The following is a 27,192-nucleotide window of genomic DNA, read 5'->3' on the forward strand; positions in this document are numbered from 1 at the left end:
GGCAGAGGCTTGGCCGAGAAAAGTCGCCATTTGCCCCAGGTGCCATTCCTGATGTGACGGTGTTCCCTCTCTTTCCCCCAGGATCATGAAGAAGGTCGTAGGGAACAGGTCCGGATGCCCTACCCAAGGGGACAAAGTGGTGGAGCTGATTTACATCGACATTGTGGGACTCACGCAGTTCAAGAAAACCCTCGGTCCGTCCTGGGTCCACTACCAGTAAGTGCTGCCCGGCTCGGCTTCCGCCACGTGGGGGCTGAGGTGACAGGATACCTATTTGCGGCCTGGGACGCGTGCCACGGGCGGTGTATGGATGCGGCAATGGGTGAAGGCTGCAGACTTTACTGCGTCAGAGCCACGGTACCACCATCTGGGTGCCCTTCTGTGGGTCATCTTCCCTGACTGTCTCCCTCCGCCTCCTCCGCAGAGTAAGTGAGTGAGCTCTCGCTACCCTCCTCCTGTCTTCCCACCCCATCATCCTGTTTCAAAAGGTCAGTGGGTGAATCCAGAAGTGCCAACCCTGCTTCCTTAACAGCGGGTTAGTGCCCAATCATGTTGCTGCAGCTATTGATGCCTCCCAGCCCCCTCCCACCTCTGATGGACCGGACAATGAAAGTCCAAGGCCCCTTGGGTGAGGCTTGGATTTGCAAGGACGAAACCCCTGAGGAAATGCTATGGGGATTTAGGGCTTTGCAGGGGCTGTTTGCTATTTGCTATTCACTGTGCATGTGCAAAGTTCACCTCCTTTGATTTCCCAAACTCTTGGAGAACAAAGAGCTGAAACCCCTTCTCTCAGTGGGACTCAAATTTACCAGACCTCCCTGGACTTTTTCCTGGATTCAAAGGGTTAAGAGAGCAGAGTGACTTGCTGGGCTTTAGTTCTAAAGTAACCAACCTCCTGCTTTCTTCCTGGCGCTGAAGCTCAGTTCCTTGTGTGGAAATTGATTTGATTAGATCTGGTTCTGTATTTGCTTCAAAAAGCCATTTTTCCACCCTGCTATTTCCCATTTTACTTAGTGGGTGGAGAGGTGCAGGGGGTGTTTGAAGAAGTTGGGTCTTTTCCATGGTTGAATATTGACTTTCCTTGGCAAAGTTTCTAAAGCCTGGTGGAAATCGGAAAGGGAAAGAGGAGACAGTGTAGGGCGGAAAGGCCAGAGCCCCATGCTACTTGTAGCCCACTCCAGAAATTCACCCCATTCCGTGAGATTAAGTGAGGTCATGATGTGGCCACCAGCCTGATCATCCCCTGAGGTCACCTGAGCTTAGAGAGAGAGGCCGGGTTCATAAAGAGGAGGTTTACTGGTGTCAGTACGTTGTAGTAATTATCCCAAAAAGGAGATGTCCAATTGGTACTTCCATTCAGCGGTATTTAGAAGTCCCATCTGCCTGTGACTGCTTGGGGCCAGGAAGAAGCTGAGGGTTTCAGAGGTTACACAGTTGCTCGAAGATGCTCTTTCCCCATCGCTGGCTGACTGGCAATTGGGTCCGGCTGCATCTTGGTTGGTTTCAGGAGTTGCCGGCCATCCGGCTGGCTGGCTTACCAGCAGATAGGGGGCCTGCTGGCAGCACAGGGCAGCATCCGTTCTGTTCCCACTTACGAGCCATTTGCTGTCAATTAGAGGAGACACCTGAACTTTCAGAAATGCTTCTGTAACATTCAACCAGCCCCAAGTAGGGGAGGACTTGGAGCTCTGCCTATAGAGCTCTCCATTTCCCCTCCAGCCCCCTCCCAGGCATGCTGACATGCATGTGGCTGAAGTGCAACGAGGCCAACAAACTTTCTCCTAGAGAAAATAAAAAAACCCTCAGACTGGGGTCAGGGCAGTGTGGACATGTGCTGTGGATAAGAAGTGTGGGCAGCAGGGACAGGAGTTGTAGATCCGTGTTGCAGCCAGGCATTGGGGATGGGTGGTGCAGATGTGTGGTGTGTCCAGGCAGTGAGCATGGACAGCATGGAGTTCTGTTATGGACAGACTTGAAGGGCAGGCAGTGAGGATGGGCGGTGTGGATCTTAATTGTGGATGTGTAGTGTGGGAAGGTGGTGTGGATGTGTGACAAGGTTAGGCAGAGAGGATGGGCAGAGTGGATATGCTGGCAAGGATGAACGGTGCGGATATGTGGTGTGGACTTGTGACGTGGCTAGGTAGTGAAGCTAGATGGGGAAGGTGGGCAGTGAGGGTGGATGGCTCACTGCCAACCTCTTTGACTTGAATCATTTGCTCCTTGCTTGCCCTGGCATGAAGCAGAACACTGCTTGAATCATCCAAATGTTTGGAGTGACCAGGGGTGCGGAACCCTCTGGGGGTGCTTGGAATAGGAGCACCGTCCATGGCAGTGCAGACCCACGCAGTGAGTTGGGAAGACCCGGGACAGCAAGTCTTCCCAATAACAGAGCAAGATCAGAGCTCGGACCCACGACCACATCAGTAACTTCAGGGCATAACCTTCATAGTTCCCCAAGTTTAATGGGCCAAAGTTGCCCACACCTTTCGCCAATTTGCCTGGTCACTGGGTTCTGGGCCCCACCACTCGAGAAGGTCCAAGCCCCACGAGTCAGCAAAGACGCCACTCATGAGGCAGGGCATGGCCGGTCTTGTACAGACTTTGGCTTCCGGAAATGGGGAAGAAGGATTTCTCTGACTTAGGCTGCCCGCATGCTTTCTCCAAAACGCTCTCCAGAAAAGATCGTAGACCTTTGCTCCTGGTTAGCTTTGGCCTGAGGGGCTCAGGGGAAGCCAAGGTGCAAATCAGAGGGTGGTGATATATTGGAAAAGAGGCAGTGGAAGAAGCCTGAGACTGGGAGTCAGCTGCTTTGTGTCTCCAGCCCGCAGGGCGAGCTGGCCCTGAGGAAGGGGGACTCCAGCCAAGCTTCCGCCCTTCCGGCTCAGGCAACAGGCGGGGGCTGGTCTGGACCTGCACAGAGCTTTTCAAAGCAGCGTGGCTTCAACATAGCTGAATTTCTAAGACTTGCTGGTTTGCAACTGTAGGAAAGCCCCCAGCTCTTGGTTTTGCACTGTGTGCTTGTTGCCACTGTTACCCACACTGCTGTGGTCCAGATTCAGTAGTCCTCAGGTGCCATAAAGTTCCCTCGGGTGACTGGATTATTGCCCTGAGGAAATGAGCCATGGAGTTCTGCTCCTGGCTCATTTCCTTGCCAGAGAGGATGTTGGGCAGGGCACTTCCAGGAGATGAGGGTTTCTAAGTCCAGGCGATGTAGGAGACTGTCTTCTCAGGGAACTGGGGCGGGGCTGGGGGTGGGAGTTTGGATTGGGGGCCACTCGAGGAAATGAGCACCTGGTGGGAACCGTTTGGGTTTGAGTAGTGACTCCTATGGACACATCACTCTTTCGAGGTTTGTCTGAGGACTCCCATTTTGCACGTTTCATTTATTCTCTTTGGGGTCTGGGATTAAGAGGGCATTTTGTCCTTCGGAGGATCTGGGTTGTGCCAGGGCTGAGGACTTTAGTACCAGTTGTGTTCACTGATCCGGGTTTTCCAGAAAACCAGTATAATCCCCTTCCTTTTGTTTTAAGTCCATTTGGATCTGATTGATCTATTTTAAAGCCGATTTGGCCCCATTAAGAAAAGAGGAAATTTGCTGCTGCTGCTGCTGATGATGATGATGTGAGCCCTTTGAGAGCAGGGGTTGACCCTTTCCCACTTGGTTTATTTCCCAAATATGCAGGTCAGGCCCCAGGTCAGAAGGAGCACGAGGATGATGGGTGCCCAGGACAGGACTCAGCTCGTGACGGGTGCCCAGGGCAGGACCCGGCCCATGAAAGGTGCCTAGAGAAGTAGCGTGGCTTGGTGGATAGAGCCTGGGCCTGGGAGTTAGAAGGACCTGGGTTCTAATCCCAGCTCTGTCACTTGTCTGCTGTGACCTTGGGCAGGTCACTTCCCTTCTCCGTGCCTCAGTGACCTCACCTGTAAAAGGGATGAAGACTGTGAGCCCCACTTGGGACAGGGACTGTGTCTGACCCAATTGTCTTCTACCCATCCCAGCAATGACACGTTCTTCAAATGCCGTCGGGTAGTTTCTGACCCGTAGCGACTCCATGGACAAACCTTCTTCAGAACGTCCCATCTTTTGCCATAGAATCATTCTGATATGTGTATCCATAGAGTTTTCTTGGTATAGGTAAGGAAGTGGTTTACTATTGTCTTCTTCCACGCAATAAAAACTTGAGTCTCTGCTGTTGTCTTTGATCAACTTTTTGATCACCTGCTCATCCGCTTTTGACTGTTTCCCATGCTGCTACTGCCAAGCACAGGTGAATAAACTTTGTCTGACACCGCGGCTTAGACCTTTCCATTATGGCTTATGACCTTTCCATTAACGCTATGTGGCATAGTTCTAAGCTTCATCAGCGTACGCACATTTTCCTGCCACAATAGGCTGTCGATTTATAGGAGGGGCCTGGCACGTAGTAAACACTTAACAAATACCCCAGTTATTTATTATTGTTATTATTGTTTTTGTTGGTATTATTATTATTAGTGTAACATCTGGCCCATGACAGGTGCCCAGTGCAGGACATGGTCTAATAATAATAAAAATATTGATTGTGGTATTTATTAAGTACTTACGGTATGCCGATCACTGTACTAACCACCAGGGTATATGCAAGGTAATCAGGTCCCACATGGCACTCACAGTCCAAGTAGGCAACAGAACAGGTCTTGAACCCCCATTTTGTAGATCAGGGAACTGAGGCCCAGAGAAGTTAGGTGACCTTCTGGAGATCACACAGCAGATGAGTGGCAGAGGCAGGATTAGACCCCACGTCGTCTGACTGAAAGGCCCATGCTCTTTCCACTAGCTCATGCTGTTCCTAGTCTGCAGTAGGAACACACAAAATGCTGTTGCTGCTGCTGATGGTGCCTTTCCAAGCCATTTAATACAAATTCATAGTTGAAGAGCAAGCAGCAAATTCACAGCAAATACATCCGCTGTCATCCACAACTGCGTTTTTATCATATAGGACTTGCGTGTTTCCCCAATGATGCCTGAAGGAGATCAAAGCCTATCCCATGCTTCCTTCCTTGGAAGGCAGAGGCCTAAGGCTGTGGTCTAGTGGGTGTTGTCTCCCGCCAGGTGCATGCTGCGTGTGCTGGATTCCTTCGGGACCGAGCCAGAGTTCAACCATGCTCACTACGCCCAGGCGAAAGGTCACAAGACCCCATGGGGGAAGTGGAACCTGAACCCACAGCAGTTTTACACCATGTTCCGTAAGGACTCGGTCCCCTTGACCCAATTGATCGTGCGTTCCCAGTCCCATGAGGGTGGGGATGGGCAGAGGGGGGAAGGGGGGAATGGGGGGAAGCAGGGGGATGGTGGGATAATAGAAGAGAGTGAGAAGGGGGGTGGCAGAGAGAATAGAAGAAAATGGGGGAGGGGTGGGGAAGCAGGGGGAGGGAGACTAGAAGAGGGTTGAGAAAGCAAAGAAGGGAGGGGAAAGGCAGGGGCAGGTGAGGGATGGCAGAAGCAGGGAGAGGGGAAGGGTTGTGGCTGAGGTGGCGTGAGTCGGATTCCTGGCATGGACTTGGGGGTGGGTGTAGGTGGGGACTTGGATGTCTCTGCTGCAGATGGGTGTCCTTGCCACTGGGCTGTAGCTCTCCAAGCGCACGAAGAAAAAGAGTGCCATTATGCCCTTGATTATCGGATCCTGGCAGTGCTGGCAAGAAGGACGTCTAGGCTGTCTTGGGCATCAGTGGTGTCGTGGCTATCACTGTTGTTTTTGGTGTCACTGGCATCTGGTTTTGTCAGTGTCAGTGGTGCTGGAGTCAGCAGTTTCATCCGTGTCATTGTTGACGTTGGAAGCGATGGTTTCATTGGTATTGGCAGATCGTGGGTGTCATCGGGTCAGTGGTGTGGTCGGTGTCAGTGGTGTCACTGTTACTAGCGTCGTTGGTAGTGGTGGCATCGGTGGCGCTGGTCGGGGTAGTGGCCGATATTGGTGGTACATTGTTGTCGGTTGTCATCGAGAGCAGTGATTTCATCCCTGTCAGCGGTCATTGTTGGTGGTCCCATTGGGGTTATAGATGTCAGTGGTGTGGTTGATGTCATTGATAGCAGTGGTGCCCATGATATCGGTCAGTGGTGGTAGCCAGTAGAGGTGTGTCTGTGATGGTTTCATCAGTGTCAGCGGTATCATTGGTGCTTGTGATGTTGGTGTCATTGGTAGTGGTGGTGTCAGTGATGTTGGTCAGTGGTGGTGACCAAAGGTAGTGGTTCAGTGGTGTCTCTGGGGTCATCAGAAGCAGTGGTGTCAGGTGGTGGCCAATAACAGTGGTTTAGTGGCATTGGTGTCTTCAGTAGTGATGGTATCTATCAAGGGCGGTGGCTGATAAAAGTGGTGTGGCGGTAAGCAGTGCTTTTTTGGTGTCAGCAATGCTATTGTCATTTTTAGTGGTGTTTGAGTTGGTGACGTTAGCCGTGTTGTGGTGTCATTTGTGGCAGTGGTGCCAATGGAGTTGGTCAGAGGTGGGCAGTGATAGTGGTAGTTCGCTAGTGTTACTGGTTTCATTGGTGGCGGTGGTTTTTGTGGGCATTGGCAGTGTTGTTGGTGTCATTGGTGGTGGTGGTGTGGTGTCACTGGTAACGTGGTGGCAATGGTGTTGGCCAGTGGTGAGCAGTGATAGCAGTGGTTCAATGGTTTAGTTGGTGTCATGGGTAGTAGGGGCTCTGTTGGGGTCATCAGCATTGCTGGTATCATTGTTGGTGATGGTGGTGTCAGTGGTGTCATTGGTGTTGTAATGGTGGTGTTGTAGTGCTGTTGGTAGCAATGGGATCAGTGGTATCGGTCAGTGGTGGGTGCAGATAGCAGTGGTTCACTGGTGTTGTTGGTGTCATTGGTAGAGGTGGCTTCATCAGTGTTGGTGGAGGTATGTATCATTATCGCTGTTTCAATAACTTTCTGCGCTCCTTCTTCCCCACCCCCATCCCCACTGTAAGACATGAAATCAAAAGTAGTTTCATTTCCCCCATCCCCTTTGCATCATCACATGAGCAGTAGTGCCCAGGGCATGGTTCACTGGCTTCCCTCTGGGCTCTGAACTAGCATCTCTGCTGTCCCACGGGCCTCTGGAGGGCTGCCAGCAGGTGCTGCTTTGTGGCTGGACCCAGCCCGGCCCGGCCTCATTTATCCCCACTCCTCGCCCATCAAGGGTAGGGCCCCTCTGTGGACATGGGTTCTGGTTCCAATTTGTCTGGGAGGCCGTTGCCCCCAATCCAGGTAGGGAAAGAGACACTTCCTTCTAGACTGTAAGCTTGCTTTGGGCAAGGGAATGTGTCTGTTCTATTGTTATATTGTACTCTTAGCACAGAGTACGAGCGCTTAGCACAGTGCTCTGCACACAGTGTGTTCAATAAATACTATTGATGACTCACTTGGCCCTCCAAAATCTCCCCATCCAACCCCATGGCTGCTACTGCTGGGAGAACACAGACCTCTATTCTAGTCCCCAGATTAGGTTTTGTGAGGAGCCTCTTGGCAGGGGTGAGAAGAAACGAGCTTTCTAATGCAAGAGTGGCCCCAGGCATTCCAAGTCACTGAGCAATACAGCCAGTCAGAACCCCTCAAGCTGCTTCTCTTCATCAAATGGCTTTGTGTACGTTGTTCATTCACTACGTACACACACTCTCTCTCTCTCTCTCTCTCTCTCTCTCTCTCTCTCTCTCTCTCTCTGTCCTCTGCCTCTCTCTCTCTCTCCCGCTTTTCTTCTCTATTTTAATATGACTCTCTGGGCCTTAATTTGCTGCTTCTTCGCAGGCTGTTGGGCCAAGCTGGGGAGAAGCTGAGATGAGCGGTGCAAGTAAATGGTCACGGGTAGAAACGACATTTCCCAGAATGTGCCCTGTGTGAGCCAGCTGCCGGTGAGTCGCTCAGTCCTAGGAACCATCCAGCCACTGGGCTCAGCACCGTGTTCAAGCTGGGGAGGCGGGACACTTCCTTCCTCCTTTAGAAATGAGTCCTGTGGGTAGACTGTGAGTCTTCAAGCCTGCTGGATTGTCAGCCTTCCAGGGCAGTGGTCATGACTCCTGTGTTTTGGTCCTAGGTGCTTAGGGCAGTGATAGGCATGGTGCTCTGTACCTTGCAGTGTCCAGTGTGGCCTGCTGCTCAGGGTGGGCTCCTAATATGGCATCCCACACAGCAGAGACACCCAGGACCATGACAGCACATGGCGGGTGCCCAGTACAGCACTCTGCACACACCCAGGTCCATTCCCACACACACACACACATGTGCACGCCTGGGTCCACAAAGGCACTTGGGCTTGTGTCCCCTGACTGGTTTCCAAATTGGCTCTGGTGAGAGCTTCCAGTTTCCTTGATGGGGGAGAGGTAAGTCTTTTCTCTCCTGAGGGCCTGGAAAAGGAGGCAGGTCCAAGCTCCCCGAGTTCAGAGTGGGGTGGCAGCCAGGGGGTGTCAAACCCTCTTTCCTGCTTAGGATTCCTTCCCCCTTCTTTCGTCACTAATTTTGGCTTCTGGTGATGTACTCTAGCTGAGCTGGGGCCTCTCCCAGTCTGAGTCGCCTCATACCTCCGGCAAGGGTCCAAGTGACATGCCTGGTCATTGGGTCGTGGAGAGGACGGGACCTGGGTAAAGCCCAGAGTTCCTGAGTCTCTGGGCAGGAGGTGGTCTGCACTACTCATTCCTCTGGGCCCCAGGCAGAGGTAGCATCGTGAACAAAGGGAAGTCGGCCCTTTCCCCCAGTGACCCAGTCATGACCAGCCACCCTGTGCTCTCATCCCTGAGGCCTCTGAAGCATTTCAGCAAGAGACAGGTTGCACTTTCATTCCCTTGCACCCTCTTCCCACCCTCTTCTTCCCCAAGCCAGTTTAGGCATCATCCACAGGTGCTCAGAAACCCAGTTTCTGAACATGAAGCAGGTGCCTAGATATTGCAGTCCCATTGTCCATTCTGCTCCAATAAACAATCAGGTAGTGAATCAGAAGTCTGTAAAATGAGCAACTGGAGAAGTCATGATTCCAAGTCATTGGAAAGGTAGCCCGTGTGGCATGTTGGAGGGGCAGCTTACATGGCCTCTTAGACCAGTGGAAGTGTTGTTCTGGGTGGCCTGGTGGAAAAGTGGCCATGTGGCCGATAAGAAAATGTCTGGCATGGCCTGGTGGCCAGATGGAAGGGTGGCCCATGTGGCCTCATTGCCCAGTGGAGAGGTACCAGTGTGACCCGATGGAAGTGCCGCTTGTGCAGCCTTATGGAAAGGTGGCTGACGTGGCCTGTTGGTCCATTGGAAAGGTGGTTGACATGACCTAGGGATCCGGTGGAAGTGGGGCCAGTGAGAAGACCTTGAGGCAAGGGTCGTATGTGTGGCCTCATGGAAGAGTGGTCGGCGTGACTTCATGGCTGAATGAGAGGGTATCCAGCATGCCCTTGTATGGGAGGATAGCCAATAGAGCCTGGTGGAAAGGTGGCCGGTGTGACTTCATGGGCTAGTGTGAGGGTGGATGGCATGGCATGGCAGGGCATGGCCCATGGAAGGATGGCCGATGTGACTTTGTTACCTGATGGTGGAAGGGGGGGGCCAGTGTGGCCATGTGGTGTGTTTCTTTGAGGTGTTTTTTTATGGTATCTGTTAAGTGCTCACTACGCACCAGGCACTGTACTAAGCACTGGGTAATCAGGTTGGACTAAGTCCCTGTCCCTCGTGGGGCTCAGTCTTAATCTGCATTTTACAGATGGGTAACAGGCACAGAGAAGTGAAGGGACTTGCCCAAAGTCTGTTCCCGTTGTTCACAGCTCACACTCCGGACAACAGCTTCCTGGGATTCGTGGTGGAGCAGCACCTGAACTCCAGTGACATTCGACACATTAATGACATCAAAAGACAGAATCAGTCCCTGGTTTATGGCAAGGTTGACAACTTCTGGAAAGTAAGTGCTTCTTCCTGTCCTCTGACTTCGGCTTAGCCATGCTCCAGTGTGGGAAGGTCTGGAACAGCCTGCTAGGAAGTGAACAGACTATAGAAAAGACACTATTTTTGATCTTACTGGCTGGCTAGGCCTGTTTCCCCAGTTTCCCGCTTCCCCCACCACACCCAGTGATGTGCCTGCATTCAGAGGCCAATGAGTATGAAGGAAGTGCAGGCTCAGAGCTCACCGAGGTAGACGCTTTTCTCCTTCTTCACCCTAATCCTCAGTTTCCTCCTCCTCAATAGTCCTGGTGGCTGGAGGTGGGACAGAGGGACAAAAAGACATGCACACACATGCACAAATGCATACGCACATGCACACATGTGCAAACACACACCAGGAGGTATGTATGGTGACTGGGTCTCTCACTGAGGATGGTTAGCCCAGAAAGAATGGTTTCCAGGCTGTGTGCATTAGGATTCATGGGTTTTATGAGGTGCCCATTGGTGGCAGCAAGTCAGGCTGGAGTTTATTCAAATCCACAACCATTTACCTGTGGATTTGAATCTGTTTTTTGTTCTCTGTAGGCGTGCCCTAAAGGCACCAGGGCACTGGGAGGAACTGTGAGCTGTGGGCTAGTTGCCCTCATGATCAGGGATGGACTATTCAACACTCCTAACTCTCCCTTCTCCATCCTTAACTACCCCAGGAACCCACCATGGTCCATCGTGACCCAGCACCCCTGATTTTCCCCTCTCCGGCCCTTACCCTTCCCCAGCAACACCCTGCACACACCATCCAAGACCCCTGACTCTCCTCTCTTCCTCTCCAGGGTCAGTTCAGCTCGGGGGTTAGACTCATTTCTGTGGGGGTACCTCATGCCATTCTCGGATTCAGAGTACCTTTGGGTAGCTCTGCTGTTCCTTCTGCCCCTTCTCTGCCCCTTTGCTCGGCTGGGCCTTTGCCAAGCAATTAGCGTGTCCAGCAGCTAAGCCTGGGGAAGGAGACTGGGCTGCTCTCCAGGGAGAGTGTACAGGGTGTTTACTGTACCTATTCGACTGACAAACACCTCACCAACGGCACTGGCAAGCAGGTGGGCAAGCAGGCCGGGGGCTGGAAGAGGAACTGTTAGCTGGAAGCTGCTGTGCTTGCAGTGGGGAAACAAAATCAGTTTTACAAGCCACAGGCTTCCTGCCCTAGGCAGGCCAAAGAGCAGACTGCATCTAGGGCTTCCTCACTTGGAGAATGGCTGAGTGATTCTCAGAGGCCCAGAATCTGCATGTGCCCCACAGCCCGGAATCTGTTGGGGTGGGGCGGAAGCCTCCTTGTCAGAGGAACTACTCACCCGTCCACTGTCAGTGCATTCATCCTGACATCCGGGGCCGAGTGAACGATCGGCTGATGGGGTCCAGGGCCTGGTGACTGACCAGCTGGCAGGGCCTGGAGCCTGGTGACCGACTGACTGGTGGGGCCCAGAGCCTGGTGACCGATTGGCTGGTGGGGCCCAGAGCCTGGTGACTGACTGATGGAGCCCTGGGTCTGCTTCTGGGAAACAGGAATTTCAAGATCCATTCCTAGGGCTAGGCCAACAGGAAGAGACAGAAACTGCCCCTTGGAAGTTGCCCTCTGGAAGCCATTTTCCCCTTAGTTGGGGCAGAAGGGGGACAGTCCTTGGGCCCCCAGATAGAGATCAGCTCTATCCTCCATGGCTGCAGGGCTCAATGGGACAGTGTGAACAAGCAGGCACTTGGAACCGACAGCAGTGCCCTGGCCACCTGGCCCTTGGTGGTTTCTGTTCCAGCCTGATAGCAGGCGGGCAGGCTGGAACCACGGAGGTCACCTTGGTTTGGTCTCCCTTGGGTAACACTTTGTTCACTGGCTCCAGCTGGATGCAGCAGCCCGGAGACTCCCTGTCCCAAGTGCTCCCCAAGACAGGCCTCCCAGGGCCAATTTCCCCAAGATTACAGGGCTGTGGGCAGGGGCGCCAGTGCCCAGCCAGGGCCCCCAGGGGAGCCCCTGCCCTGAGGGAGGTGCAGAAAGTGACATTCATTCATTCGTTCAATGGTATTTATTGAGCGCTTACTGGGTGCAGGGCACTGTACTAAGCACTGGGAAGTACAAGTCGGCAACATATAGAAACGGTCCCTACCCAACAGTGGGCTCACAGTCTGGAAGGGGGAGACAAACAACAAAATAAAACATGTAGACAGGTGTCAAAACCATCAGAACAAATACAATTATAGCTATATGCACATCATTAACAAAATAAATAGAGCAGTAAATATGTACAAGTAAAATAAATGGACCTGGTGTGTGTCATTTTCCCAGGATAAGGAGAGTTACTTGGACATCATCCATGCCTACACTGAAGTCCACGGGACTGTCCACGGGACAACCACCATCCATGTGCCCGGCTATGTGAAAAACCACGGCATTCTCAGTGGGCGGGACCTACAGTTTCTCCTCCGAGAAACCAAAGTGAGTTTGGTCTTGCAGAGCTCACAAGACAGAGAGAAGTGGGGCTCCCCCAGCAGAGATCCGGGGAAGGAAAGGAAAGGGACTCCCCCAGATGAGATCTGTGGGAGGGAAGGGGCTCCCCCAGCAGACAACAGGAGTGGGTGGGAAGAGGAGGATCAGAGATCAGGGTGGGGAGGGGATCTCCCAGCAGAGATTGGTGGGACTGAAGTCGGGCAGCCTCATTGCTGCATTTGGGACTCCTCTGGGCCCAAACCCCTACCCCCTCCATGGGACTGGAGAAGCCATGAGGCTGGAAAGTGGGGTGGAAGGCGGATGGGTGGGTGGCTGGGGAAGTGGAGGGACTGGAGAGAAGCAGTGGGAGGGACACAGGCAGGCTGACGGGAGAGGAGACCGGGCCACCATCGAGCCACCAGAGCAGCTGAGGAGGAATTCAGCCACAAAGTGGTGCTGCCCTGTGGTAGGGGGCTGACCAGCACTCCTGTCTCCAACCTGGGGAGGGGCCGTGACACAGGACTGTGCCCCGCCTGAGCCTGCTCTAGAGCCCCCGCACTTCCGAGGCTTCTCCGCCACGCCATCGTTGCCCAGAGCAGTCTCTAGTTGTACAGAGGCACCGGCCGCTTCACTTCTTGTCCATCCTCATCGCTCCTCCCAGGCTCCCCTCCTTTGGCTCAGGGCTTTTGACTCCCCCTGCTCTGCCCGGAGCTCCCACCCACCTCCAGGGACTTGTGTATGTGTGTGGAGGTTCTGCCAGAAAGGAGTTTGTTATACAGAGGTCCTAGTGAGGTGCCAGGGAATGCTGAGAAGAACAAGTTTGAGCTGGAAACTGAACCTAGACCTCCCCACCTAGAGGCTGCTTCTTGGGAGCGCTTTAGGCACTTCGGGGGAGCCTAGTTAACCCCTTGCATGGCTTTCATTGCCTGGTGCACATCCTACTGCAGGGTGCCGAGCTGCCCCCTCGTGATGATAAAAAGTTACTGCTGAGTCCAAATGCTGCTAGGAACTAACTGCATTCGAACTAGCATCCTCTAACAAGGCCCCTCAATCGATCAATCAGTCAATCAGTGGTATTTATTGAGAGCTTACCGTGAGCAAAGCATTCTACTATGTGCTTGGGAGAGTACGATACAACAGAGTTGGTAGGCACGATCCCTGCCGGTTCACGGTCGCATGTGGGCCAGTAGATCCTTCCCAGCCCCCACCTTCCTTTCTTGCCCCATATCCCTGCTCCTTTTCTCCTTTAGCAGGAGCAATTGCAAAGTTCTGAGATGAGAGTGGAGAGAATGAGACCCAGGGAGAAGACAAATTTACCAGGGAAGGCTCCCAGAGGAACTGGGAATTTCAGAAGGGCTCCAGGGAGGGAAGAGCTGAGGTCTGGCTGTCTTGAAGGAGGCTGGGAGTTACGGGTAGGATGTGAGTCTGGACTCAGAGGCCAGAAAGCTGAGAAAGAGGAAAGCGAGAAGGTGAGGTTGGGAGGAGTGGAGAGTGCAAACTGGGGTAGTTGGAGAAGAGAGTGAATAGCTAAGGAGGAGACCTAGCTGGGAGGCCATTGGAGCTGATGGTCAGGTGTTTCTGCTTGATGCAGAAAGGGCTGGCAACCATTGGTGGGTTTTGAGGGGTGGGGAGGTGTGTACAGAATAATGTTGTAGATAAATGATATGACCAATAGCAGAGTGACGTGTAGACTGGAAATCGCTTCAACTACCACCTCTGTATGGATGATTCCCAAATCTCCCTCTCCAGCCCTGACCTTTCTCCTTCTCTGCAGTCTCACATTTCCTCCTGCCTCCAGGACATCCCTACTTTGATGTCGTACTGACACCGCTAACTCAAAATATCCAAAACGAACTTCTCATTTACCCACTCAAACCCTGTCCTCCCCAAGACTTTCCCATCACAGTAGACAAGACCGCCATCCTCCATCTCATGAGTCCATAACCTTGGCATTATCCTCAGCTCATCTCTGTCATTCAGACCACTTATTCTATCTGTCACAAGATCCTGTCGTTTCTACCCTCACGACATCTCTAGAATCCATCGCTTCCTTTCCATCCACAGTGCGACCACGCTGATCTAAGCACTTACCATATTCCACCTGGACAATTGCATCAGCATCCTGGCTGATCTCCCTGTCTCCTGTCTCTATACTCTTTCCCTCTGTGTGCAGAGGCACTTCTATACTTCAGTCTGCTGCCCAGATCATTTTTCTAAAAATATGTTCAATCCACATCTCCCTACCCCTCGGGATTGTCTCTGTTCGTTGCCAGATTGTACTTTCCAAGCATTTAGTGCAGTGCTCTGCACACAGTAAGCACTCAATAAATATGATTGAATGAATGAATGAAAAAACCTCTAATGGTTGCCCATCCACCTTCACATCAAACAAAAACTCCTTACCATAGGTCTTAAGGCACTCAATCAGTGCTCTCTCTCTCTCCTACCTCACCTTGCTGTTCTCCCAACTTCCATACTTTGGTCCTCTAATGCCAGCCTATTAATTGTACCTCAATCTCGTCTGTTTTTTTTTTTTAATGGTATTTGTTAAATGCTTACTACATGCCAGGCACTGTTCTAAACACGGGGTAGATACGAGCTAATCAGCTTGGACACACTCCATGACCCACAGGAGGCTCAAAGTCTTAAACACTGTTTTACAGATGAGGTAACTGAGTCACAGAGAAGTTAAATGATTTGCCCAAGGTCACACTGCAGCAAGTGGTGGAGCTGGGATTAGAATGCAGGTCCTTCTGACTCCCAGCCCATGCTCTTTCCCCGGGCCACGTTTGCTTCTTGCCACTAACCCCTTTCCCACATCCTCCCTCTGGCTTGGAACGCCCTTCCCCTTCATATCTGACAGACTACTGCTCTCCCCGCCTTCAAAGCCCTACTTAAGTCACATCCTCTCCAAGAGACCTTCCCTGACTAAGCCCTCATTTGCCCTATTGGTCCTCCCTTCTTTTTCAACTATGCACTTGGGGCTGTACCCCTAAAGCACTTGGTATTCACTGTACCGCCAGCCCCATAGTACTTACATACAGATCCCTATACGTCCCATTTCCCCTCATCTGTAATTCATTTTAATGTCTTTCCCCCGCTGTAGACTGTAAGCTCCTTGAATCACATCTACCCACTCTATTGTGTTATACTCTCCCAAATGCTCAGTACAGTGCTCTGCACACTGTAAGTGCTCAGTAAATACCATTGATTGATTGAGAGGCTGAGGACAGGGAAACCAGTCGGGAGGCTGATGCAGTAGTCTAGCCGGACTCTGACGGCACACCTGGACCAGGTCATGGCTGTTTAGATGGTGAGGAAAGGGTGGATCTGGGGAATGTTGGGGAAGACACACTAAGAGGATATACCAACCCACTGGGCATGAAGGGGATCAAAGGCAATGCCAAGGTTGCAGGTTTTGAAATCAGGGAGGATGGTGTTACTGATAAACCGTGATGGGAAAGATAAGTGCAGGAGAGGACTTGGTGGTGAAGAGCAAGAGTGCAGTTTTGGTGATACTGAACTTTGAAGTGCCAGCAGAACATCGGGTACAGATGTCCTGGAGGTAGAAGGAAATGTGAGATTGAACAGCAGGAGAGAGGAAGCAAACAACAACAACTACTACTATTACTACTACTACCTACTACTACTAACAACAATAATAATAATAATTGTGGAGTTTGTTAAATGTTTACTATGTGCCAAGCACTGTACAAAGTCCTAGGGTGGATACAAAATAATCAGGTCAGACAAAGTCCTGGTCTTACATGGGGTTCCCTGTCTAAGTAGGAGGGAAAATGGAAATTTCATCCCCATTTTGCAGATGTGGAAACTGAAGCACAGAGAAAATAATGATAATAATAACTGCAGTATTTCTTAAGCGCTTACTATATGCCAGGTTCTGTACTCTGTGCTGGGGTAGTTACAAGGTGATTGGGTTGGCACAGTCCCTATCCCACAGACGGCTCACAGTCTTAATCCCCACTTTATAGGTGAGGTAATTGAGTCCCAGAGAAGTGAAATGACTTACCCTAGGTCACACAGCAGACAAGTGGTGGAGCCGGGATTAGAACCCACGTCCTTTTGACTCCCAGGCCCATGCTTGGAGGTGTTCCGAAGTGGAAAGGCCAGGCTCTGGATCTGCTCTGTTTGTCCGCATCTACCCCAGCGCTTAGGGCAGGGCTTGGAGCATGATAAGTGCCTAACAAATGATGCAAGTGTTAATTATAAGAGTGTAAACTTTTTGAATCACATCTACCCACTCTATTGTTATACTCTCTCAAGCCGCTGTACTAAGTACTAAGTGCTCTGCACGCAGTAAGTGCTGAGTAAATACTATTGATTGATTGAGAGGCGAAATATACTCATAATATAATAATAATAATAATGGCATTTGTTAAGTGCTTACTATTTGCAAAGCACTGTTCTAAGCACTGGTGGGGGCATACAAGGTGATCAGGTTGTCCCACGGGGAGCTCACAGTCTTAATCCCAATATACAGATGAGGTAACTGAGGCACAGAGAAGTTAAGTGACTTGCCCAAAGTCACACAGCTGACAAGTGGCAGAGCTGGGATTAGAACCCATGACCTCTGGCTCCCAAGCCCGTGCTCTTTACACTGAGCCACGCTGCTTCACAGTATACTCAGGTATAATGAAGCCTTGGTCATCTACTACTCCACTAAGCAAAAGCCCCAAATTATTTTAATTAGTGGATTGAAACTGTAAAGAAGAAAAGAACAGGGTGACCTGAGAGTGAACCCCCTCCCCACCACCCTTGGTGAGGTGCACAGGTGGTGCAGTGAATCCCACCACTGTCACCTGTGACCACCACTGCCCCCGGCCTGTCACTGCCGCCCTCCGCCACTACTACCACCCCGTCACTGCCACCACACCACTGCCCCCTTCCACCATTGCCCACTGTCCCACCACCCTCCTGAGTTTTCACTCAGGCTTCAGGTTCATCCCAGCCGAGGAGGAGACCTGACGGTCATTCCTTTACGCCCTGGGCTCACTTACCACCTGAGCATTGGAGGATTTTTTTTTAACTGCAGGTCCAAGGCTGTTGACTCTTCTTCTCTAACAGCACTACAGAAAGAAGCTTCTGTTCCTTTGGATCGATAAACCTTCTGTCTAGGTTAGCAACAGTTTTCACTGACGGCCCCTCCACTTGGCTTCGGGAGACTGATTTCCCATGACCTGGCAGCAAGGGCAGGGAGCCGGTCCTGACTGGCAGCTCTGTGGACCAAGAGATGCTCAGGGGGTTTAGGGGTGTAGAGAGTAAACGTGCCATTTCCTCACCTCTTCTGTGGCTGCTTTCCAGAGTCTGAGATGGAGCCCGGACGACTTTCTGACCCTGCCCACTCCCGACCCACTCTCCATGGTCTCCAGTAACCCCAGGGGAAAGTCGTCCTGAATCGCGAGACCCTGGATGTGTGTTGTTGTGTATTGTGTGACCTGGGGCTGGGTGCTGTTGTGTATTGCAGCTATTTGTTGGGCTCGGGTTTCCCTACGAAGGACCAGCTCCCCTTGAGGCTATCGCTAATGGATGTGCTTTCCTGAATCTGAAATTCAATCCTCCAAAAAGCAGCAAAAACACTGATTTTTTCAAAGGCAAGCCAACACTCCGAGAGGTAAGTAGTTGTTCCAGCAGTTTACAGTGGCAGAGACCAGCCCCCCTCTCGGCTCTCCCTGGCCTCTCCCGGACTCCCCTGGGGCTCCCTCTGGCCTACCAGCTTCAGCCCTCTCTCAACGGGGACCGGGTTAGTGCAGATAAGCAGGATCCGTAAATAAAACAGGATAATCCTCCCACAAACCCCACATCACATGTCACTGATATGGCAAATTTGAGTATCACCTCTCTCTCTCTCTCTCTCTCTCTCTCTCTCTCTCTCTCTCTCTCACTCTCTCTCTCTCTCTCACTCTCTGCCCACTGTCAACTCCCCCTCCTAAGGAGAGGGTACTATATAAAGCCCCCGTCCCAGCCACGGTCCAGCACCTCCCCCCGTCTCCCCCCGCCCAGTGGAGTCACTCCGGGTCAGACACTGATCTGTGCTGCTCCCACTCCCCGGTGGCCACACAGTCTTTGTTTGGCCCATGTCCTCAATAATAATTAATAATTGTGATATTAAGCATTTACTATGCTCAAGAACTGTACTAAGCGCTGGGGTGGATACAAGACTGAAGGTCAGGTTATCTGGTCTGGCCCCCGTGGACACGCCCACCCGTAGCAGACCACCACAGTCAAGTCGCCAGACCCCCCCAGACCCAAAGCCGTCACCCCTGCTCAGCCTGTAGACCCCAGGGGAGTAGACGGCCGGGCTGTACAGCCAGTGAGAAGGGGGCCATAGGGGGAGATCGGCTGCCAGAGTGGATGGGGTAACCCACTGGGCCCTCGTTCAGAGCTCCCCCCAGCCCACACACCCATCGTGAGAACACAGATCAGGCTGAAGGAAGGTTCTTCTTGGTTCCAGCTGACATCGCAGCACCCCTATGCCGAAGTCTACATCGGGCAGCCTCACGTCTGGACCGTCAACATCAACAACCCCGTGGAGGTGGAGAATGCAGTGAAAGCAATTTTGAATCAAAAGGTCATTAATAATGTCAATTTCCTCTGAGGGACAAACCTGCTGGGGGGAACCTGCCTAGCACAAGTCCCGCAGAAAGCAGATCTGGGTCCTGGTGAACCACAAGCTGGGCTAGTCCTCAGTGCTAAAATATTGTTGAGAAAGCCAAATATTGTTGAAATATTGGGAGGTGGCAACAAGAGCATTACATGAAATAGCAAACCTTTGCTTTCACCCCAACTGGTTGGGTCCTGTTTGGAGTCCCCGGTCTCCTGCTTGGGCCGGATGTGTAGAGAGCGGGAGGGGGAAGCCAGAGCAGAGTGACAGGAAGGTTGGAAGGGGTGGCAGTTGGGGTGCCAAAGGCACATTAGGCAGGTACAGTGAGTGAACTGGGGGCATTCGGGCTTCAGAAGAGAAGCTGTATAGCGGGTGCCACGCACTGGGTCACCAACTCCAACTTTCTATCGTTTGGCGCTGATTGGCTCTTCTGTACATCACCGGAGACCAAGAGAGAGGAAATGGCCTTTGATTGCAGCAGGAGAGATTGAGGTTGGACACGAGGAGGAACTTCCTGACAGCAGATCCCGGGAGGGCGGGTGGCATCTCTGGCCCTTGAAACAGCGCAGTAAAAAGAGAACAGACACCATCTGAAGGCAAAGGGCTGGACTGAATGACCTCTTGAGATCCTGGCCATGTCACCCCACAGAGAACAGATATGGGCCATTTCGGTCACTGCCACCAGCCTGGGGTCAGGGCATTTGGTTGCCAAGGGCAGAGGTGTCCACACACGGGTCCAATGGATGTGGGGAATAGGTCTACTGGGCATCACGCAGTCAGCCCAAGCCATGTCTGTTCGCAACCAATGGCATTGCCAGAGCATGGGCAGTGCCCAATACGCTCCTGGTTGTCCCTGCAGATCGAGCCCTACATGCCCTATGAGTTCACCTGTGAGGGGATGCTGCAGCGGATGAACGCGTTCATCGAGAAGCAGGTGAGGGGGGGGATGTGCAATGGGGAGGCCGCAGGTTGGGCGTGGCGCGAGGGAAGTCTCAAGGGCCGGAGGGGCATTGGGAAGGAGACGGGAGGGAGCCCCGGTTCTCCGCATGGGAAGGAGATGGGAGGGAAGCCTTGGTTCTCCTCCACCCAGAAAGGCGCTCTGGGCTGCCAGCTTACAGGCTCCAGCACTGTCATTGCAAGCGAGCGCCATTGCAGCACTTGCAGCCAGAAGCCAGGCTGAACCCTGTTTGGGCCACATCTCTCTTTCCCCCTCACCTGTCAGCCCTCATGTGCTTCCAACCGCCACAGTCTCTTGGAAATCGATCCACCAATCCATCCTGCCTACTGCCCCGGGATGCTGTACCGAGTGCTTGGGAGAGCACAATAAAGGGAAAATATGACATCCCTGGCCTCAGGGATCTCACCAGCTAACCCCATTATAGACAGACATGATATTCTTTTCTACAGTGAGGAGGAAAAGGAGATGCAACAGGATAAAACTGCCCCAAACTGAGTGGCTGAGTAGTGAAGTGCCATTGTGAGAGTCGTGAGGCTATTTGAGCGGAAAGGAAAGGATAGAACTGAGAAATCTTGTGGGTGGAGGGGTCGTGAAATCAGCAGGAGTGAGTAAATGTGATCACTGAAAAACAGGTAGGAGTTTTAGACCCAAGGTTGCAGGCTTCTGGAATGGGGAAGATCCAAGCACCTATCCTATTCTACTTCAACTGCTGTATCAGCCTCCTCATTGACTTCAGTGCCTCCTGTCTTTCCCCTCTCCACTGCATACTTCACTCTCCAGCCCGGATCATTTTTCTAATAATAATAATGATGGTATTTGTTAAGCACTTACTACGTGCCAAGCACCGTTCTAAGAGCTGAACACTGTTCTAAACATTCTGTGTATGCCTTCCCACTACTCAATAGCCTCCAATGGTTGCCCATCCATCTCCACATCAAGCAAAACCTCCTTACCACCAACCTCAAGGTACTCAACCTTACTTTGCTGAAGTCCTACTTCAATCCATCCCACACACTTCACCCCTCTAACGCCAACCTACTCACTGTACCTTGGTTCTCAATTGCCTTGATGCCAACCCCTTGCCCACATCCTCCCTTTGGCCTGAAACTCCCTCCTCTCCCCCCTTCATATCCAGCAGGCCACCACCCTCCCCACCTTCACACCCACCAAAAATCACATCTCCAAGAGGTGTTCCTTGTCTAAGCCCCTATTTCCCCACCTTATTGACCCTCCCTTCTGCATCACCTATGCACTTACATCTGTATCCCTTAAGCATTTTGATGCTCACCTCATCCCCAGCCCCAGAACACTTATGTACATAGCCTTATACTCTGCCCTTTGCCAGTCTGTAATTTACTGTAATGTCTGCCTCCCAAACTAGACTGTAACTCTACTCTAGCGCAGGGATCATGTCTACCAACTCCACTGTATTGTACTCTCCCAAGGTCTGCACTCAGTAAATGCTCAATAAACACCTTTGATTCATTAACTGACAGAGATAGGGAAGGTAGGAGGAGAAGGGGCTTTGGGGAAGGAAGACAAAACATTCCGACAGACACTTTGAGGTGTCCAGAACAGTTCAGGCACCTAATAAGGTACTACTCCCATAGTCGGTGCCTCATAATCAATCAGCCAATCAATCGGTGGTATTTATGGACTACTGTACTAAGTGCTTTGGGCAATACAAAAGTTGCAGCACACACTGTCCACAACAGGTGACCTATTCAGTGCTCTGCCCACCACAAGTGCCCAGGACAGCACCCAATGTGCAGCAATCACTCAATACATACTGATGAGGATAAGGATGAGGATAACAAAAGCAGGGTTTGCCCAGAACGGGTCTGGAGCATTGCAAGCTGAGCCTTCCCCTAATGAAGACCATGAACTCTGGGTGGGTGGGTGACAGCAGGCACTCATTACATACCAATGATGATGAGGAGGATTACAACAACGATAACGGAAGCAGGGTTTGCCCAGATTGGTCCTGAAGCATTGCAAGCTGAGCTTTCCCTCAGTGAAGACAGTGAGCTCTGGGTCCCGAGAAGAGGGGTGCAGCAAGCTCTGCCCCTTCCATCCTATGCCCCTCGGGGCTCACGGTCACTAAACCCACAGGCCAGATCTTTTGGGAACCGGCTCGATTGTCGTTTCAGGATTTCTGCCACGGGCAGGTCATGTGGCCCCCGCTCAGTGCTCTGCAGGTCAAGCTGTCTGCCCCCGGGAAGTCATGCAAGCGTGTGTGCCAGGAGAGTCAGCTCATCTGCGAACCGTCCTTCTTCCAGCACCTGAACAAGGAACGGGACCTGCGGAGGTGAGTGTGGCATCAGAGCTAGCCAGGTGGGCTTTCTGGATCGGGTGCTGCTGGGGGCACTGGGTCCAGAAAGCAGGCCGGGAAGTGTGGGGGAGGGAGAGAGGGGCCGACAGCAGTCACCCGTCACAATCCACCCGGCAGCGGGCCGTGGTATGGGGGCAGAGGGGCCGGGGAAAGGGTTGGCGGGGGGGGGGGGGGGGGGGGGCTACCGTTCCCTAGACCCACATCCCGCCGAGGGCCGAGCTGAGGGCCCGCACGGTCTCTCCCCGCTCCAGGTTTGATGTGGACTGCCGCTCGGTGGAGTCCGCCAGCGACATCACCGTCCCCTCGTTCGATGTGCGGAGGAAGCACTGCGTGCTGCAGGGGGACCTGCTGCTGTTCAGCTGCGCGGGGGCCCACCCCACTGTCCACCGCGTCTGCCCCTGCAGGGACTACCGAAAGGGGCAGGTGGCCCTGTGCAGGGACTGCCTATAGCCACTGCCGCCGTGGGGCCGAACGGGGCAGAGCCCGGGCCGGCGGGCCGGACAGGGCCCGGGCCGGAGGATCGAAGCAGCCCCAGACTGTCTCGGCTCCTCACGGCCAGTGAAGGGGTCACAGGGAGGCCTGCCTCCGCAGAGCCCGCTCGGAGCCCGCTCGGCCACTGAAGGAACCGGACAGAGCTCGGACCGTGGAAAGGGTCGCGTCTGGGCAACGTCTGACCCTGAGACCTTTTTAATAGGGAAGAGTGGGAGGGGTGGGCCGCCAACGTGGCTGTTCCTCTGCTGTCGAGAATCAGAGTGCCCAGACGGGGCCGGAGAATCACCTGCGGGCTCAAGTGCCCGCTGCGAACAGTGAAGGGATCGGGGCCGAAAATCAGATCGAAAATACGGGCAGGTGTGTTGCCGTGCCCTCCCAGGACCTCAGTGACTTTCTGAGTCTCAGCAAATGCTCCCCGAGAACCGGCCCCTGTGCCCGCTGGGCCTGGCTCCGACAACGAAGCGTAGCGGCGGATCCCTTGGGGCACCAGATCCCTCAGCCACCTGTGTCTTTCACATTTGCTCTGACCCCGTGGGCTGCCTGGCCCGTAGCAGCCCCAGGGGAGTCACCCTGGTACAGTTACCCTCTCCCCACTGCTACAATAGCCGGCATCTGCCCACTGTAGCACTGGGAGGGCATTTGCCACCCTTTCCCTACCCGATCGATAGGTGCGGAACCAAGGGCCAGGTTAAGGGGAGAACCCTGGAGAACACAAACCTTGCCCACTGGCCCCTCAGCATTGAATGGGAGCCTGGTCAAACAGGGCAGACTGAGGCGGCAGCAGGTTCCAGCATTTCTAGGAGGAGGCGCCACCCCCAACCCATGAGAGGGGCCCAGTTGCCCAGGCAGGCAGATTGACCTATGGCCAGCCCCTTGCAGCGGAATTGAGCCGGTGGCTTTGTGGGGCGTGCTTGAGGCAAGAACTAGATGTCAGCTGGGCTGGCTGGGACCCTGGAGCTCTTCAGTGCTGACTTTACCAGGGTGGGGAACTGGGTAGGGGTAGGGCTGGGAGTCTGGGGTTGGGATAAGGGGCAAGGGCGGGGGGGCAGGGGGCTGTGATGAGAATGAGGGTGGTGTGCTGAGGCGGAGATGATGGGGTGGGGGACAGGAGCATGGACTGGGCTGAGATGGGGACCAGGGGTTGGGTCTGGGCCAGGATGAGCAACTAAGATGGGGCTGGGGGGTTTCGGTGTGGGGTTGGGGCCAGAAAGGGGCTGGGATGAGATGGGGGTGGAGACTGAAATAGGGAGCAAGGATCGTAGGGAGGGATGAGGGGCCAGAAACGAGATGGGGATGGGACCAGGGGCTGGGTTGGTGACCGAGGCCAGGGTGGGAGAAGGCCAGGAGCCTGGGAGATGGGTGAAGGGATTGGAATAAGGGTTGGGCTGGGGTCAGGGAACAGAGGCAGAGAAGAGGGATCGGGGCAATTTGCTTTCTCCCACTGGGTGATCCCCATTCTGCAGCGGCCACAGCACGCAGGGTCTGACCACAGCCACTGCGCCATTTGGCCTTGTGACCCAAGCCAGGCAGAACCCAGGTTCTGATGGCAGGTTAGACAGGCACGTGTAGACTTGTGGGTCAGCTGTGCTATCCAGCAAGGGTTTCCCGGACGTCTCTATGGCCGTCACCAGAACCACAGGAGCGGCCCACGGATCTCGCTCAGTCCCTTCCTGCACAGGTAGCCCCAGTTCGGGCTCCCAAGGCGGTGGTGGAGATCAGTGGATCCAGACCCAAACCGAGCTGACCTGGCAATAGGGAAGGCAGCAGGGGCGTCATCCCTGCTGGGTTGTCCACAGGTTACCGGTCCACAGGTCTTCCCGGAAGATGAGGAGCTGGGGTACTGTCCTAGGTTGGGACGGCCATTCTGCGTCTGGCTTCAAAGACTCCAACACTCCAGTGGCTTGTATGTAACTTCTTTCTCTGGAAACAGCCCTAGCACTCACTGGACTCCAGGATCCCTTCCAGGCCAGCAGCTCCAAGTCTATGAGGTCTTTGACGAAGCTGGGGGCACCAGTGGAGGGGCTGGGCCCACCCCTGGCTCTTCTCCAGTCCACTCACACCTAGCACTCAAGAGCTGGCCTGCCGCCTGGAAGGGGTCTGGGCTGCAATTTTTGTATTTCGTTTCCTCTGCTGTGACTGATTTTTTTTTTACCTTGATCCTAAGATCTTAGAAAACTTGAGGAAAACATTTCCATAATTTATTAAAAGCAGCTAGCAGAAAGCACTTTCCTTTGAGAGGAAGTAGGACAGTACACACTGTTTAAAACACCAATAAAAAAAACCTCATTTCTTTCATACATGCAAGTTAATTTGCACGTGCGTGAACTTCGCTTCACCGGTTCCCTTGGGTTTGTTCCGTTGTTGCCGCCGCTGCCACCAGCCCTCGCAGTTGTCCGCACCTTGGAGTTGTGTCCTGCCTCCAGCCCACTTGGCTACTCCCTGCCAACATGCTAGGCCTTTTCATCTTCTGTGGGACGGAGGGCCAGTGTGAAAGAGGGTGGTCCAGCCCTAAAAGCTGGGGACTCCTGCCCAGTGCTTTCCTGGCCTCACTGCAGCCTGTGGTGACTGGAGGCAGCCTCGATCAGGGTGGACGCAGAGTCCAGGTCACGCCAGCTCCCCATGGATGTCTCCAGGCACCACAGCCCCTTCAAAAATGTCCAGGGAGCCCAGTGGCTCCCAGGCAGCCCCCCAGGGGATCAGCTCTTCTGCCTGTCGGCTGGGAAAGTTTGCTTCTGGTCAGGCAGGGAGTGAGGCAGGCACTGAGCCATCAGCAAAAACTGGTGAGGAAGAAAGAATTTGGTTTTCCTAAGCAGGAGTTGAAGTGCAACAGGTGAGGCTTCTGCCAGAGCATGGCTCAGTGTGACTTGGAGGAAGATGAATGGGCAGCAGCAGCCTCCTCCGGACCAGGCATAGGCCCCACTCCAGCTGGCTTGGGAGTCTCCGGGCTGGGGCTCTTCCTTCCCTCCTCCCACCCCCTCACACACACCCCCAACACACTGAGGGGGCTGTGCCAGGAGGTCACTGGAATTTGATTAAGTAACAAAGGGCTGTTTTGTGTTTGTGTGTTGCTGTCCTCAGCCTGGATTATTTTACTTTCATTTTATTTAATTAAAAATATATTTTAATTCGTTAAATAGCTTTGTTAGCATCACATCCTTCTGTTGCAGTTTCCCAGCAGGCCACCCTGCCACAAGGCCTCTCCAAAGGGGAAACAGGTTTAGCCTGAGGGCCCCCCATTTGCCCTGCCCACAGCCCTGGGGATTCCAAAGGAAGGAGGGACAGTTGGGAAGTGCGCCCCTAACTAGAGGGGACTGTGCCTTCCCAGGCCCCCGCCCTGCTTGAGCTGGCAACCTGTGCCCTTGCTCGGCCATGCAGCGAGTCCAAGAACCTTGAGGTTGATGGCCAATACTAAACCGAGCCTGGCGAATAGCTCTGCTGGCACATCCGGATCTGCTCCCAGCTGCTCAGCTCCATGATGACTCTGGATCACCCGTGTCCATCGTGAGGCCAGGGAACATAGGTCTGGTTCCGTGTTAGTCTCCTAGTAGGCACTCAGTAAGGCCCAGTGTAGGTTGATTGAGCAGTTCCCAGGCCAGGCCTGAGGCGGGTGTGTGTCCGGCCAATTTTTGATGGACTTGGGGGCAGGAAGGGGGAAGTCTGCCTTTCTTTTCATTGCCACTGCTTTCCACTGCCCCCCGATGGCCAGGGGATCTGCGGGTAGAGTCTTCGAGTGACCACACATATCACTGGGGGCAGGAGCAGGCCAGCCAAGCAGGTTGGGGAGCCCTGATCACCAGTGTTGCATGAGCAGAGAAGGTGAACTGGAAACAAGCCAGAAAGGGGCCAGGGCTGGAGCTGCTCACAACCTGCTACTCAACGTCCACGCGGTTGACCAGGCTGACCAGGGTCACCGCTTCCTTGGTCAAGCCACTCTCACCCACTGGCTGTGCCCGGCCCTCGACCCTGAAAGGGAGCTGGGGCAAGAGCTACAACCACCGCTTAAACGTCTGAATGGCTCTACGTGGCCCGAGCCCAAGGCTTTGTTTTTCAGTGCTGGAGAAAGAACTAAGGAGAACTATTTTTCGATACATTTTTCCCACAACTGGTGAGAGTGATGTTTTTGTTGGGAGGGTTAGGGTATGGGGGATGTGGGGAGTAGGGAACACCGGTCACCCACCTTGGCACAACCCCACCCCAAAGGGGTCTTACTGGCTGGGCTGCAGTCAACTCCCCCTCAAGGAGAATAACTTTTGACATTAACAAGCATGTCACCCTTCTGCTACCACCACAGGGTAGCCTTTGGTGGCAAGGTTGGGAACGTCACCCAAAGCAATGGGCCTTCTGGGCCCAGGTTGACCCCATCAGCAACAAAGCTAGAGAGTCAGTGATGGAGAAGGGAGGGGAAGGTGGGTAGGGAGGTTGAATGGGTCATTGGGAGGGGAGACA

The 27,192-nt window shown here is 53.3% G+C and overlaps 1 protein-coding gene across 2 annotated transcripts in view; it reads left to right on the top strand.

Moving 5' to 3' along the window:
* Positions 1 to 23,742, top strand: part of MGAT5 (alpha-1,6-mannosylglycoprotein 6-beta-N-acetylglucosaminyltransferase) — an 82,554-nt gene extending 58,812 nt beyond the window's left edge. For both annotated transcript variants that reach the window (XM_038751539.1, XM_038751538.1), the window contains exons 9-17: positions 82 to 216; positions 5,093 to 5,226; positions 9,761 to 9,894; positions 12,202 to 12,351; positions 17,828 to 17,974; positions 18,815 to 18,931; positions 19,824 to 19,898; positions 22,073 to 22,230; positions 22,506 to 23,742. In XM_038751539.1, coding sequence (XP_038607467.1) covers positions 82 to 216; positions 5,093 to 5,226; positions 9,761 to 9,894; positions 12,202 to 12,351; positions 17,828 to 17,974; positions 18,815 to 18,931; positions 19,824 to 19,898; positions 22,073 to 22,230; positions 22,506 to 22,704 — 1,249 coding nt within the window. In that variant the 3' untranslated portion in view covers positions 22,705 to 23,742. The remainder of the gene's footprint in view (positions 1 to 81; positions 217 to 5,092; positions 5,227 to 9,760; positions 9,895 to 12,201; positions 12,352 to 17,827; positions 17,975 to 18,814; positions 18,932 to 19,823; positions 19,899 to 22,072; positions 22,231 to 22,505) is intronic.
* Positions 23,743 to 27,192: the final 3,450 nt, after the last annotated feature.

The sequence above is a fragment of the Tachyglossus aculeatus genome, chromosome 9, assembly GCF_015852505.1.
Source record: "Tachyglossus aculeatus isolate mTacAcu1 chromosome 9, mTacAcu1.pri, whole genome shotgun sequence".
Taxonomy (NCBI): Eukaryota; Metazoa; Chordata; class Mammalia; order Monotremata; family Tachyglossidae; genus Tachyglossus; species Tachyglossus aculeatus.